General features: G+C 37.1%; 1 protein-coding gene across 1 annotated transcript; it reads right to left on the bottom strand.

The window, feature by feature from the left end:
- Positions 1–15,274: 15,274 nt before the first annotated feature.
- On the bottom strand, positions 15,275–16,270 carry LOC145105535 (uncharacterized). Its single transcript, XM_079042620.1, has one exon. It carries the CDS (start codon positions 16,268–16,270, stop codon positions 15,275–15,277), a length of 996 nt encoding a protein of 331 aa, XP_078898746.1.
- Between the last annotated feature and the right edge of the window lie 515 nt (positions 16,271–16,785).

Below are 16,785 nucleotides of genomic sequence, written 5' to 3'. Positions count from 1 at the left end.
TTATCCGGAAGTCTTTCCCGAAGATCTTCCCGGATTGCCCCCTGATCGACAAGTAGAATTTCGTATCGACTTGTTACCAGGAACGATGTCGATAGCAAAAGCACCATATCGATTAGCACCAACAGAGATGAAAGAACTTATGATACAACTTCAGGAGTTATTGGACAAAGGTTTCATTCGACCTAGTTCATCACCCTGGGGAGCCCCTGTGTTATTTGTAAAGAAGAAAGACGGGAGCATGAGAATGTGCATCGATTACAGAGAGCTGAATAAAGCGACGATAAAGAACAAGTAACCGTTGCCAAGGATCGATGACTTGTTCGATCAGTTGCAACGATCGAGCTATTTTTCGAAGATCAATCTTAGGTCGGGGTACCATCAACTAAAGGTGAGGGAGCAGGATATCGAGAAGACTGCGTTCAGAACAAGATATGGACACTATGAATTTTTGGTTATGTCGTTCGGATTAACCAATGCCCCAGCAGCTTTCATGGATTTGATGAACAGGGCTTGTAAACCATACCTTGATAAATCCGTGATAGTATTCATAGACGATATCTTGATCTATTCGAAAAGCAATCAGGAGCATGAAAAGAATCTGCGTGAAGTGCTAGAAGTTCTGAAAGAGGAGAAGTTGTATGCAAAGTTCTCCAAATGTGAATTTTGGATTCAAGAAGTCCAATTTTTGGGTCATGTGGTTAACCAAGAAGGGATAATGGTTGACCCAGCAAAGATTGAAGCTGTGATGAAGTGGGAACAACCAAAAAGTACCACAGAGATTCGAAGCTTTTTAGGATTAGCCGGATATTATCGCCGATTTATCCAAGGCTTTTCTTCGATCGCTATTCCATTAACAGCTTTGAGCCACAAAGGAGCTACTTATGCTTAGAATGAGAAGCATAAGGAAGCCTTTGAAAAGTTGAAGAAGAGATTGTGTGAAGCACCGATTCTTTCGTTACCTGAAGGAGTTGATGACTTCGCAGTCTAAAGTGATGCCTCTGGAGTTGGATTAGGATGTGTCCTGACCCAAAGGGATAAAGTGATAGCGTATGCATCGAGGCAGTTGAAAGAACATGAAAAGAACTACCCAACTCATGATCTGGAGTTGGCAGCGGTAGTATTCGCCTTAAAGATATGGAGACATTATCTTTATGGTACTAAGTGTAAACTTTTCACTGATCATAAGAGTCTTCAATATCTCTTTAATCAGAAGGAATTGAACATGAGGCAGCGGCGCTGGCTAGAACTACTCAAGGACTACGACTGTGAGATATTTTACCACCCTGGTAAAGCAAATGATGTTGCTAATGCTCTCAGTCGAAAGGTGAATCTTGAAAAGAAAAGGCCAAGAGCGTTGAGAATTGAAGTTGTCTTTACAATTATGGGAAGTATAAAAGAAAGCTCAAGAGGAAGCTTTAGAAAAGAATGACCGAAAGGAGGAACGTTTGGGAAAAACGTTGGTGTTTGATACAAACGGTCAAGGATTGAAGGTATTAAAATATAGGATTTGGGTACCTAAGACGGGAGGAGTAAGAGGTCTTCTGATGGAAGAAGCTCACAAAACCATGTACTCGATTCATCCCGGCAGTGCGAAAATGTATAGGGATCTAAAACCCTATTACTGGTGGCCGATGGTGAAGCTTGATGTTGCTAAGTATGTGGCTGAGTGTGTAACTTGTGCTAGGGTTAAGGCACAACATCAGAAACCATATGGGAGTTTAGATCCTTTACCTGTACCCATGGTAAATGGGAAGGTATCACTATGGATTTTGTGACTAAACTGCCCAGAACAAGGAACGGTCACGACATAATTTGGGTGGTTGTTGATCGCTTCACTAAGAGTGCGCATTTCATAGCAGCCAACGAGAAATGGTCTATGGATAAACTTGTGAATTCTTACGTGAAGGAAAGTGTGAGGCTTCACGGTGTTCAGTTAACTATTGTATTTGATCGTGATAGTCGTTTTACCTCAAGGTTTTGGAGGAGTTTATAAGAGGAATTGGGTACCAAGTTGTGTTTGAATACAGCTTACCATCCTCAAACCGATGGTTAGAGCAAATAAACAATTCAAACGTTGGAGGATATGTTGAGGGCAAGTACCCTGGAATTCCAAGGTAACTGGGGTAAACACTTACCTCTAGTAGAATTTTCCTATAGTAATAGTTTCCACTCAGGCATCAAGATGGCACCTTATCATGCTTTGTATGGGGAAAAGTGTCGAATGCTGTCATGTTTGGCTGGAAGCTGAGGAAAAGCAGTTTATGGGACTTGAAATAGTCCATCAGACTGCTGAAAAGTTGAAAGTGATTAGGGAAAGGAGGTTAGCTGCTCAAAAGAGCTATGCTGACAAGAAAAAACAACCAATATCATTCGAAGTTGGAGATTCGGTTTTACTTAAAGTCTCGCCGTGGAAGGGACTTATAAGATTTGGTAGAAGGGGAAAATTGAGTCCAAGATTTATTGGACCATTTAAAGTTCTTCGGAGGATCGGGAATCAAGCTTACAAGCTAGAATTACTGGAAGAACTGGAGGGTATTCATAATACCTTTTATGTGTGTTACTTATGCTTGGAATGAGAAGCAAAAGGAAGCCTTTGAAAAGTTGAAGAAGAGATTGTGTGAAGCACCGATTCTTTCGTTACCTGAAGGAGTTGATGACTTCGCAGTCTATAGTGATGCCTCTGGAGTTGGATTAGGATGTGTCCTGACCTAAAGGGATAAAGTGATAGCGTATGCATCAAGGCAGTTGAAAGAACATGAAAAGAACTACCCAACTCATGATTTGGAGTTGGCAGCGGTAGTATTCGCCTTAAAGATATGGAGACATTATCTTTATGGTACTAAGTGTAAACTTTTCACTGATCATAAGAGTCTTCAATATCTCTTTAATCAGAAGGAATTGAACATGAGGCAGCGGCGCTGGCTAGAACTACTCAAGGACTACGACTGTGAGATACTTTACCACCCTGGTAAAGCAAATGTTGTTGCTGATGCTCTCAGTCGGAAGGTAAATCTTGAAAAGAGAAGGCCAAGAGCGCTGAAAATTGAAGTCGTCTCGACCATTATGGAAAGTATAAGGAAAGCTCAGGAGGAAACTTTGGAGAAAAATGACCGGAAGGAGGAACGTTTGGGTAAAGCGTTGGTGTTTGATACAAACGGTCAAGGATTGAAGGTATTCAAAGATAGGATTTGGGTACCTAAGATGGGAGGAATAAGAGGTCTTCTGATGGAAGAAGCTCACAAAACCATGTACTCAATTCATCCCGGCAGTACGAAAATGTATAGGGATCTAAAACCCTATTACTGGTGGCCGACGATGAAGCTCGACGTTGCTAAGTATGTGGCTGAGTGTGTAACTTGTGCTAGGGTTAAAGCACAACATCAGAAACCGTATGGGAGTTTAGAACCTTTACCTGTACCCATGGGTAAATGGGAGGATATTACCATGGATTTTGTGACTAAACTACCCAGAACAAGGAACGGTCACGACATGATTTGGGTGGTCGTTGATCGCTTCGCTAAGAGTGCGCATTTCATAGCCGCTAACGAGAAATGGTCTATGGATAAACTTGTGAATTCTTATGTGAAGGAAATTGTGAGGCTACACGGTGTTCCGTTAACGATTGTATCCGATCGTGACAGCCGTTTTACCTCAAGGTTTTGGAGGAGTCTACAAGAGGATTTGGGTACCAAGTTGTGTTTGAGTACAGCTTACCATCCGCAAACTGATGGTCAGAGCGAACGAACGATTCAAACATTGGAGGATATGCTGAGAGCATGTACCCTAGAATTCCAAGGTAACTGGGATGAACACTTACCTCTAGTAGAATTATCCTATAATAATAGTTTCCACTCAAGCATTAAGATGGCACGTTATCACGCTTTGTATGGGGAAAAGTGTCGAACGCCATCATGTTGGCTGGAAGCTGGGGAAAAGCAGTTTATGGGACCTGAGATAGTCCATCAAACTGCTGAAAAGTTGAAGGTGATAAGAGAAAGGATGTTAGCAGCTCAAGATAGACAAAAGAGCTATGCTGACAAGAAAAGACAACCGATATCCTTCGAAGTTGGAGATTCGGTTTTACTTAAAGTCTCGCCGTGGAAGGGACTTATAAGATTTGGTAAAAGGGGAAAATTGAGTCCAAGGTTTATTGGACCATTTAAAGTTCTTCAGAGGATCGGGAATCAAGCTTACAAGCTAGAATTACCGAAAGAACTGGAGGGTATTCATAACACATTTCATGTGTGTTATTTGAGGAAGTTCACGGGAGATGTGCCCGACATAATTCCGATTTCTGAGTTAAAGGTGGATGAAACCAAGAGGTTGATTGAAGAACCTGAGGCGATCGTTGACCGTAAGACTATGAAGTTGCGACGCAAGATGGTTGATTTAGTGCTTGTGCGCTGGAAACATACGAATGGGCCAAATCTCACCTGGGAAACGGAGAGTGACATGATGAGTCGCTACCCGCAGTTGTTTGTTGGTGTGTGATTCCGGGGACGGAATCATCCTAAGGGGGAGAGAATTGTAACACTCGTGTTTCTAGCCTAGGCATTAATATTAAGGTGATATTCTAGGTTAACCTTTGTAACTCATTTTGAAGAAATGAAAAAGGAATTATGTGAATTCTATGTGTTTTATGTGTTTTATGCTTATTTACTAGGAGTTAATTAATTAAGAATAAAAATGAGCGTCGAAAATAAATTTTAGATAAAGCCGATATCTATTAAGAAAGTTGTAGTGGTCGTGACAAGGATTACGGATATATAAAGAATGCTGAAATCCGAGTTATAACGAAGAAGTTATGACATGTCGAAGTTTCACGACAAAACCGGCTCGGTGCTGAATGTCGTAAAAAGTGAGTTTTTGATAAACTACTTTTTAACCTTAGTGATCTAAACAAAACTCGTAGTGCTCGTTAAACCGAGAGTAGGTATAAAAAGAACACCCAAATCTGACTTCGTATGTGAAAGTTATGATTTTTCGAAGTTTCAGCTTAGCAGTAGACAGCTAAAAACTCGAATTTTAGATCGAGTGATTTTTAGCCGACACGACCTAAATGAGAATCGAAGGTCTCGTAAATAGTAGCACAACGGTAAAAATTCTGACGAAAACGGACGTCGGATGAAGAAGTTATGAATTTTTAACGGATTTCCTGTCCCGGTCTGTTAAAAATAATAATATAAAAATTAAACTCAAAATTAGCCGACGAAGTCTAAACGGAAGTTGTAGAACGTAATTTTACCTACGTGTGCATATAAAGAACGTCAAAAACGGAGCTCGTATGCGAAAGTTATGGATTTTAGAAGTTTTTGCACAAAAACCGAGAAAATTCGCATAGTCACGATTTGCCACGTCACCCTCGCTTAGAACGTGCCACGTGTCCGAAATGGGTGAGTCAGGCGAGCCACGTGTCCGAGCTGCTGAGTCATCCGAGCACCTGATCTGATCTGAAGTGGTCCAATAGCGGTGCGACACATACTCTCTTGCACGAGACCGAACCCTCGCAGCATGCCACAGATTCCCCCCTACTTCGGACTAGACCTCGGTCCAATCAGGAGAGGACAGCGAGGCCTTCGCACGTGCAGCCACCTGCGCACCCTCACCTGCGGACCCCACCACCAGAACCGACTTCGGACCCCTATAAATAGAAGGGTCCTGCGAGCTTTCTCGGGTACTTTTGGGATTTCACCATCTTTCACCCCTTTCTTCATATTTTCTTCATCTTAACATTCCCCGAAGCCCCGGTATCGATTATAACCCCCGGAATACGCCACGAAGTGCCCGTGAAGCCCGGAAAATTTATCTTTTCGGTTTCGAAGCCCGACCTTTGCAGAGCCCGGTTTCTCAATAAAACTCCCGGTTTTATTAGAAACGAACATTTTAGGAAACGAATTGCTGCCCGATTATCATCGAATCATGTGAGTGTGTAGTTACTTTCAATTTACACATAGATATGAAGTATTTACTATAAAATATGTGTTATGTGTAAATATGTTAATTGTTTATTTGAGGTGACTGTTGAATTGATGTTTTATACAAGTTTTAAACTGTATATGTATTTTATCTACAAATATGTTGGGTAGAACATGGGTAGACAAAATAGTCGGTGGGTGTTAAAATGAAGAGAGGCCTCGCTGTCGGTGTTGTTGTTGGTGTTGTTGTAGTCGTCTAGCGGAGTATAGATGACGATCACGGACCTTTCTAGACAGTCCAGTGATACACTAGCAAGTTCGCAACTTGTAGGTGTTGATGAACTAAATGTTCATTGGTGTACTCCAATCCTCCTCATGGTTGCCTTTAGGACATGTATGGCTGAGGAGTCCCCTTAGCAGTAGTGTCCAACCCGATGATATTCCTTAGGATAAGTCCCTTGTGTTAGGTGTTTAGGGACGTAAAGTGAGGACAACAGGAATGGGTAATCAGGGTTATTATTGATTGGTGAACTTAATAAGTTATTATTATTGTGGGTTGAAAACCCTATATGCTCACCAGGCTCCCAAGCCTGACCCACTCAGCTTTTTATTATTACAGGTAGTGGACCCCGAGCATAGTCGGAGGACGATGAGAGATTTTTGGATTATAGGCCAGTAGTTGTAAATAACTGTTGAAAGGCTTATAATGTCTTGTTTATGCTTTTGATCTGTATCGGAACATGACATCTCGAGGTTTTGATATATATATGGGAAATATATACCTTCCTAAAAAAAGGGTTTTGATAAACATTATCATGTTTTATATTGGGGACCTATTCCGCAATATCATTTGAAAAGATTTCTCTGATTTTATTTTAAAAAGCATAAATTAAGTCGGTCTTTTCTGGCCGAGAAATTAGGGGATGTCACATTAAGCACCCCCGAAAAGTCGTTGAATGACGGCCCTGAATAGCCGCTGAATGTCGGAGCTGAGCAGTCGTCTCCAGTTATTCACTCATCGGATGTAAAAGAGATTTTGCGGGATGAATACAAAACACCGTCACCAGCACCTCTTAGGCGGTCTAAACGCCAAAAAGTTATGTCCATATGGTATAAGTAGCCATGGATACAAATAAAAATGAAAGGTGTTACACAGCAACAACCAGCACTATTGGAAAATCTTTTAGATCCTACCATACACAGTGTAGATAATGAACGAGATGGTTCGTTGTTGCTTGGTTACAATTATTTGACCGGTTTTGCTACGCTTAAGTTTTAGACATGATTATATGCGGATAGTCATGGAGGATGGTTGTCACGTGATGTAAGTAATATAATTATTTCCTTATTACATACTACGTTTCTAATAATAACACTTACTTTACTACAAAAAAAAAAATTGGCAGCACATCATGATGTGGATCTCATTGCTAGTAGAGCATAGAGCGGATGATGCTCGGTGGACGGTTGTGCCGTCAACTTTCAACACTGATACATATGACTGGAGTGACATGGCTGACGGATCCGTTTACCCAGCTTGTACAAAGTGTGATACAATATAATTTTGTTTGGATTACATTATCCGAGTACTTATATACTAATTAATTATTTCTACCCTTTTTGTAGCTTTACATTCCAATCAATATGGCACATGCTCGTTGGTTTTTGGGTGCTTTGTATTTGAAGACATTCCAAATGATTGTATATGATAGTCATTGGAAGGGAGACTGTTGTTCGAAAAATGAGGATTGGTTTATAGGTATGAGAGCCCGCATCCACAAACTGCTAGTGGGAGTCAACTACTGGGGTACCAAACAAATTGATTCAATCCCACTCGAGAGCTTCAAGATGACTCTTGAAAAGGCCCCAGATGTAACAAAATAGATTGGCAGCAGATGGGATTGTGGGGGGTTTAGTGTTGGTTATTGGAGGAGTTGTTCACCGGGAAATCGATTTCTATAGATGGTAAAACCACCGGTCCATGGGCTATGGGTCATAGAAAATGACTAGCAGAAATATTTTGGGGTACAAGGACAAGATAATTTGAATTTTGTATTTGTAATATGACCTACAGACACATGATTTATTTTGTTTATGTATTTGTTAGTTGTTTGTTCATTTTAATTGGATTTTATATTTCATAAAACCAAAAATTATACATTTTATGAAAACAAAACTTATACATTATACTCTGGAACCATGTATTACAAATGTATTCCGGAACCATGTATTACATTTTATGAAAGCAAAACTTACAAGCAAAAAACGTCAAATCTATTCCGAAACCATGGTCCGGAATCGTACTTCGGAATTCCGGAGACCTCTCCGGAACAATGTGGTCCGGAGAATGTGGTTACTTTAACAAAAAAAATTATTTCATTTTTGTAAAAAAAAAATCGTTTATAAAAGTTGGATTACTCAGTTTCCCAAAAGAAAAATGTCAAAATCTTATTGTTCATGAAAAAAGATGCACATGTGAGAGAGAGTAGCATCTACAGTTTACTACCGAATGGGGTTTGGATAAATAATTACAAGATAGAACTAATTAGTTTTTTACTTTTCAGTTATTAAGTTATTAGTGTTTACCCAACAATTTCTTTTTACTATTTTATTGTCTCTTAAATATTTAGCTCTTACGACTCATATATTGGAACAAAAACATCAATTTTCTTTAAGTATTTTTAAAAATAAAAATAATTAAACAAAACAAAACAAAAATAAATAATAATATCGTTTAAGAAACTAAATAATTTACCTAAGAAAAATAGAAAAAATAAATAAATTTATCATTATTAAGTTTGTAAACTAAGATGAGTAGGATCTTTATTTGTTAAAGTTTGTAAACTAAGATTTTTTTTTTCTTAATTTGTAAACTAAGATCTTCGTTTAATATTTTAAATACAATAATGATATATGTTAATTTTCATTTATTTTATTCAATTATCTTATGTTAAGTTATTATTTTTAACATAATTGCTATTCTTTTATTTGACTTTTTTTTATCTATTGCTATTCTTTTATGCATTCATATATAATGTAATTGGATAGATATGATTTGTCGTTATACATTGCTAATATGGGAAGAAATAAAAGAATGATGTTATAGAAGAAAATAAAAAGTAATCTATTGTTTTTATATGGTTTGGTTTGGTTTTAAACCAAAAAAATAATAATAAAATCATTTTTTCCATAAAAACATGAAATCCACCTAATTATAGCAATGTACTCTTCTTGGTTTGTTTTAATGTTGATTTTAAATCATAACAAAGGCCAACTAATGTACTAACCTATCAACCCACATGGGGTTTGCAACCAATGTTTCTTTTGTTGTCCCTACATGTTACGATCAATGTAGTAAATAGTAATCACTTAATCTTGATAACTCGAGGCATTTTATTTTTTTACTCAATAAACTTAATGTATTAAACCCTTAATTTGTACATTTATATATGGTTGATTCTTTTTCATTTAATGTCGATAGTCTCGATTAATGTGTTACACCAAAAAAAACCTAGGTTATAAATCTGATATATGTATTCTGATTTTCATCCTTTTATAACTGAACAATGTTATTTGTTTTTTTTTTTCTGTTTTTTTTTTTAATTTGTTGGTGTAATTTAGCTAAATAAATTGGGCCAATAAGAAGATTAGAAATGAAGGGTATTATGTCTTAATTTTTCTGGTTATTTTCATCTAACATATGCCTAAGAATAATTTGTTGTTTCTTGTATATAACTCTTGAACAAAGGGAAATTTGGTGTAAAAATAAGAATAAAAGAAATTATTGTCCTCTATTGGTTATTGTCAATTATGTTAGGATTTCTAATCATTTACGATGTCATGAGAATAAGAGACAATTTTTTCTACTATGTTAGACATAGGCAAAGCAAGTGGATTGAGGGGTATTGTTGTCTTTTTTTTATTTAGCAATTTTATTATTGGTTTAATATAAATATACATATATGATAAAGTGGATCGAGGGGTATTGTTATTTTTTTTTAACCCATGACGTCTCATTTGAGAATATCATTCCTTACCGTAAGACCAAAAACCTTTTAATTGATTCTAGGTTGTTTCACTAGCTTTTCGCTAGTTCTTTTAAAAAGTAGCTTCTTTAAAAACAACAAAAATATTTTTTGTGATTAATAGACGAAGATTGTCATACTTTTTCTTCCCCCTAATTGCTCGTAATGGTAGTACTAGTGTTTTTTTAATTAATGTTATCTTTGATCGTCATCATTATTAGATATTAAAGAACATCATGAAATACAAAAAGTCATATTCCACATTATCTCTTTCATTAAGGAATATTTTAAATTAGGTTGCCTCCAATCCAATAAGTAAAATAAGGTTACTATTTTCTAAAAATATATTAATTATATCTATATCTTTGAAGTTGTCATTCTACTTACCTAGTCTTGTTTTCATTATTTTAATCAATAAAATGTTAACATAGTGATATTGTACATATATAGGACCATTGTTAAACTATTTGTTATTTCTACCATATGATCCGTCTTTGTATTTTATGCATTTGCTAATTATCAATGAATAGGATACAATAATTAATTCTAATTAGATGGTATGGAGCATTCGTTGACCTCATTTCTTTCCTCTTTCATCACCTTCCCCACCCCTTCTTCATATCCCTCTACTCAGGAAATCACAAACATCAAAATCTTCATCCTTTTCACCTTGAATCTTGAACTTAACCATATCTTGGTTTATCTCATATCGGAACGACACATACCTGCTATTGTTTTCATCATTAGTCCGACATGGTCTTATAAGTATCTACATATATTGAAGTCTCACATTTCTTCATAATGACTCTTTTAGGGAGTAAACGAAAGACTTCACAAATATTTTATATGATATCAGAGTTGGCGTCCTATACCTCGTCACTTAACATTTTTGTATATCCTTATCGAGCCTCCATCTCTTAGAGGAGTGCTAGTGTATCATATATATATATATATATATATATATATATATATATATATATATATATATATATATATATATATATATTGGAGTCTCCATATCTCCACAATCAACACGGTTCTTTTGAAAAGTAAAAAAAGTAAAACCAACGACTCCTTATATATCTTACACTCTAATGTGTGACATCAACTATTCAAGACTCACTGCACTCAAGATAATAGAAAACACAAGTAATCAAACTAACTCTTTGATTAATAGGAAAATCACTCAAAACCCAGTGGCGTAGCCAGAATTTTCTTTTAGGGTAGGCCAAACAAATTATAAAATATAAACGAGTAGTAAAATACTTCAAACGATAACAAAATGTAACAATATATGCATTTTAAAAGAAAATTTTTCGCAATTTTCGCGTCTTAGTAATACATTACTAGTGAAAATGAACCTAATCTTTTTTGGTTTGTTCCCATTCGTAACGAAATTCACTAATGACAAAAAAATTCAGTTATAAACATAATTTTATATTCTTATAGAAAACAAACTTATATGTAATACAATAAAAAACATAAGATAATCATTCAAATACTTAATTAATAGCAACAATTAACCACATAATTTATAAAATACATACCAACATATGATAAAAATATAAAATCAACATAAATCTCAATGTTAAATTGATAAGAACTATGTCAATTAAAAATTATATAAGAAATACATAAAATAGATAACTCTTTAATTAACTAACAAAAAAAAATATGAACCTGAAGAAATTAAAGTGTCAAAGGAACAATGTTGGTTTCTTCTCCAAAATTATAGTATCAATCGATGATATTATCGGCAAAAGAATTCGTGCTTTGAGTATTTTTGAGGAGGTGGGCATGCCTAAATTTTGCTTCTATTTCACTGAAATATGTATATTATATTCATATTTAATATTATATATATATATATATATATATATATATATATATATATATATATATATATATATATATATATATATATATATATATGTAATCTCTATAGGGTGGGTCAAGGCCCACTCATGCCTCTACATGCCTACGCCCCTGTCAAAACCTATATTGTTTTCTGCATAATATCATGCCTCGATATATATATATATATATATATATATATATATATATATATATATATATATATATATATATATATATATATATATATATATATCTAAACTACCGACTTGTAGAATTAAACAAGAAAACTTAAACCAACTTGCTTAAGCTCCAAGATTCTTGGATTCCAAGCCCTACACGACTTAGGATTCCAACAATCACCCCCGAATCTCTAAGTCCTTCTAGAGAATTCTTCAACCCCGATCAAGCTCCGCATTTCCTTGAACTTGGTTCGAGCTAGTGGTTTCGTAAGAATGTCCGCCTTTTGTTCTTCACCGGGAATGTACTCCACCTCCACTTGTTCGTTTTCAACACAATTACGAATAAAGTGAAACCTCGTGTGAATGTGTTTACTCCTTCCATGAAAAACATGATTCTTCGTTAGTTCGATAGCTGACTTGTTATCAAATCTAAGAACCACTTTCTCTTGCGCTTTGTTCATGATTTCTCCGAGCAAATCTTGAAGCCATATTGCTTGACATGCGGTCACCGTGGCTGCCATGAACTCTGCCTCGCAAGATGATAAAGCAACGGTATCTTGCTTTTGTGAACACCATGTAATTGGAGATGACCCGTAGTAGAAAATGTGACCGGTTGTGCTTCTTCCGTCATCCGGGTCAACATTGTGACTACTATCACTATAACCAATAAGTCACCTTTGTCCCATCCTCTCGTACTTGATTCTGTATCCCGTTGTTCCTCGTAAGTACCTTAGAATGTGTTTAATTGCACCACCATGTGATTCTCTTGGACTTTGCATGTATCGGCTAACAACTCCAACCGCATATGCCATATCGGGTCTTGTTTGCAAGAGATATCTAAGACATCCTATCACCTTTCGATATTGTGTCGGGTCGATTTCGGGTTCATCTTCGGCCTTTGACAACTTAATTCCCGGTTCCATTGGAATGTGAGTCAGATTGTAATCATGTAAACCGACTTCTTTTAGAATGTGTTGAGCATATGCTTCTTGGTTTATAGTAATCCCCGATTCCTCTTGGTTAACTTCAATGCCAAGGTAATAAGTCAATCTTCCAAGATCCGACATCTCAAAGTTCTTGGACATCTCTAATTTGAACCTCTTGATCATGTTCAAATTTGTACCTGTGACAAATAGATCATCAACATAAATTGCTAAAATTAGCAAGTTAGATCCTTCACTTTTTCTGTACACCGATGGTTCTTTCATGCACTTTTGAAATTTCATACTCTTCAAAATCCCATCAAGCTTCGTGTTCCATGCTCGAGGTGCTTGTCTTAGACCATATAGTGCTTTCGTAAGGCGATATACTTTATGCTTGTTGCCTTTCTTTATATAGCCTTCCGGTTGCGATACGTAAACGGTTTCCTTCAATTCTCCATGTAAGAATGTCATTTTAACATCTAAGTGGTGAAGCTCCCACCCATGAGTAGCGGCCAAGGCTATAAGAAACCGAGTGGTTTCGATTCGAGCTACCGGGACAAATACTTCTTGAAAATCAATACCGGGTTGTTGCACGTAACCTTTAGCAACCAACCTTGCCTTGTATTTATTAATTGTGCTATCTGCATTTTTCTTCAATTTGAACACCCACTTGAGTCCAATCAGCTTCACCCCCATAGGCTTGTTTACAGGAGTCCAAGTATTATTTTTGTTTATCGAATTGATTTCCGCATCCATGGCCTTGACCCACTCTAGTTCTTTCTTTGCTTCTTCAACAGATACCGGCTCGTCATTAGTTGTAAGAAGAAGTTCTTCGAGATTATCAAGATCAAGCTCATAATCTTGCAATCGTCTTGGAGGTAATATTGCTCTTGAGGGTCTTTGACTTGCAGCTCCTTGTTGAACTATTATTTATCGGACTTGGTTGTTCATTATCTTGTACTTCCGCTCCATCTCCCATCTCATGATCTGATTCAATCAGTTCAATTGGATCATTGTTTACATCGTTTCCTTGGTTGTTGTTCGCCTCGTCTCTCGGATAGTCCCATGGTATTATGAATGAGCCAAGTTCTTCATTGTTGGTTCCTGCTTCTTTAATCCAATCCTACCCTTTGGTTTCATCAAAAATAACGTCTCGACTCATGATTATTTTTTGTGTCACCGGGTTAAATAACCGATAAGCTTTCGTACCCGGTTCGGAACCAACATGCACTAGTGGTCTTGATCTTGCATCCAACTTCTTTAGATTAACCGGTTCAACTTTTGCATGTGCTAGACACCCAAATATACAAACATTTTCTAAATTCGGTTTTCTTTGATACAACCTTTCGTATGGAGTTGTATCACCAAGGACTCTTGTGTAAACGCGATTGATTAGATTTGTAGAGTGATTTACCGCTTCTCCCCATAAGTAGTTTGGAACATGCATTGCCTTCATTATACTTCACGTCATGTCCAAAAGTGTTCGGTTTCTTCGTTCCACAATTCCGTTTTATTGTGGAGAGTATGGGGCGGTAAGATGACGTTTGACTCCATTTTGTTCACAAAAGGAATTAAACTCGAGAGAAGTAAACTCACCTCCTCGATCACTTCTAAACACTTTCAAAGGCTTTCCAATTTCATTCTCCACCAATGCTTTGAATTTTTTGAAGTGTGTAAACGCCTCACTCTTTTCTTTCATAAGATAAATCCACATAAATCGTGAAAAGTCATCGATAAGTGTAAAAATATACTGATTTTGACCCTTGCTTGCCGGCGTGATCGGACCGCATAAATTACCGTGAACTAGCTCCAATGGTTGTTTTGCTCTGTATGTCGTCATAGTCGGGAATGACTTTCTTGTTTGCTTGCCCACTAAGCACGATTCACATAATTGATTCTCATGGTCAAATTGAGGTAACCCTTTAACTAAACCCTTCTTGGACATCTTTTTCATTGACTCGAAATTGATGTGCCCAAGTCTTGCATGCCATCACCACGCATCTTCACTTAGTCTCGAATGAAGGCAAATAGGAACTCCAATTTGTAATTTTATTTTATAAAGGCGGTTTGGAGTTCTTTGTACTTTCATTAATAAGCGATTATCGGCCTCGTGCATGGTCAAATAGTTATCTTTCATTCGAATATCACACTCGACTTCGGTTGCTTGTCCGAGACTTATAATACTGTTCTTGAGATCCGGTATGTAGTAAATATCCGTCATCAGCCTTTGTCGACCTTTCTTGCCTTGGAAAAGTATAGCACCTTTTCCCTTGATTTTTACACACGAATTATCTCCAAATTTAACCCTCCCGGTTATGCCTTCATCAAGTTCGGAGAAAAATGACTGATTTCCTGTCATGTGATTGCTTGCCCCGTTATCCAAGTACCACATCGTTGTCTTGTGAGTCGTATCGGGATGGTATCACCTTTTCTTCGTTTAAAAATACGGTCTCGTGTAAAAATACGGTCTCGTCGGTATCGTCATATTCGGCAATGTTACTTTCTTGTAATTTTTTAATTCGGTCCGGGCATTGAGACACAAAGTGGCCCGAATTATCGCACCGGTAACAAATAATTTTGGATCGATCCTTTTTTGTTTTATTCTTATTTGGGTTATTATTGGAATTGGGCTGATCAAAATTGGACTTGTTTCCATGATTGGGCTTGCCACCTTGCGAGGCCCGATTAACATATTTGGATCCACTTGATGCATTCGGTCCATTTGACCCTCCTACCTCGTTTAATCCCTTCGTCCCTTTTCCTTGTGTTCTGCGATTACTCGAACCACCGCTACTAGAAGACTTCGTAAACAGCGCCTTCACCTGATCTTCTCCGCCATCGTCTTCCTCCCTAATTTTTTCTTCATATGCTTTTAACCGCCCTACTACATCTTCAAAGCCAACGGTTTTCAAATCCAACACCTGTTCCAAAGAGGCGACAATATGGATGAATTTTGCCCTTGGTAGCGATTTCAAGAATTTCTTCACCATTCTTGGTTCATCGATCGATTCACCGAGTGCGGCTGCCTTGGATGCGATTCCTGATAATTTTCCCGTGAAAGAGTCGATCGGCTTCAACTCAGTCATCTTCAATCGATCAAAATCAGACATTACAGTCTGCAATCGTGCCTCCTTCACACGGTCAACCCCCATATGTCTTGATTTGATTGCTTCCCAAAGTCCCTTGGAAGATTCTTGTTCACCGATTTGGATTATGAGGTCTTCAGGTATCGATTGGTAAATTAAACCTATTGTTAAATCATCTTTGTCTTGATTTTTTGTAGTTCCTGGTTCAGTTATCTCCCAAGCCTTATGGATCTTTAATACCACTTTCATTCTCATTGACCACACGGTGATGTGAGCACATGACATTGCACTGAAGTCGCTCCAGTCTCCTTCTCCCTCCCTGGAGCACCGCCTGAAGTCCCTTCATCTCCTGCCATGTCGACCACTTTCTTCAACATGTTAGGAAATCGATCTCAAAGCCTTCTGTTCTTGGCTCTGATACCAATTCAAGATAATAGAGAACACAAGTAATCAAACTAACTCTTTGATTAATAGGAAAATCACACAAAACCTATATTGTTTTCTGCATAATATCATGCCTCGATATATATATATATATATATATATATATATATATATATATATATATATATATATATATATATATATATATCTAAACTACCGACTTGTAGAATTAAACAAGGAAACTTAAACCAACTTGCTTAAGCTCCAAGATTCTTGGATTCCAAGTCCTACACGACTTAGGATTCCAACATGCACGAGTTTTGGAGTCCTTGACCATCTTGACGGCTCCTCTAAACCAAATAGGCCAAAAATCATGAATAGAACAAGCTTGGCTCTCGAATCAAGCTCTTAATCTA

This window comes from Lactuca virosa, chromosome 4 (genome assembly GCF_052849685.1).
Source record: "Lactuca virosa cultivar CGN04683 chromosome 4, Lactuca_virosa_CGN04683_v6, whole genome shotgun sequence".
Taxonomy (NCBI): Eukaryota; Viridiplantae; Streptophyta; class Magnoliopsida; order Asterales; family Asteraceae; genus Lactuca; species Lactuca virosa.
This window is presented reverse-complemented; position numbering and strand designations above follow the sequence as displayed.

Coding starts and splice junctions, on each gene's coding strand:
- LOC145105535 (XM_079042620.1), bottom strand. CDS start 16,270: ATGTCATGTGCTCACATCACCGTGTGGTCAATGAGAATGAAAGTGGTA.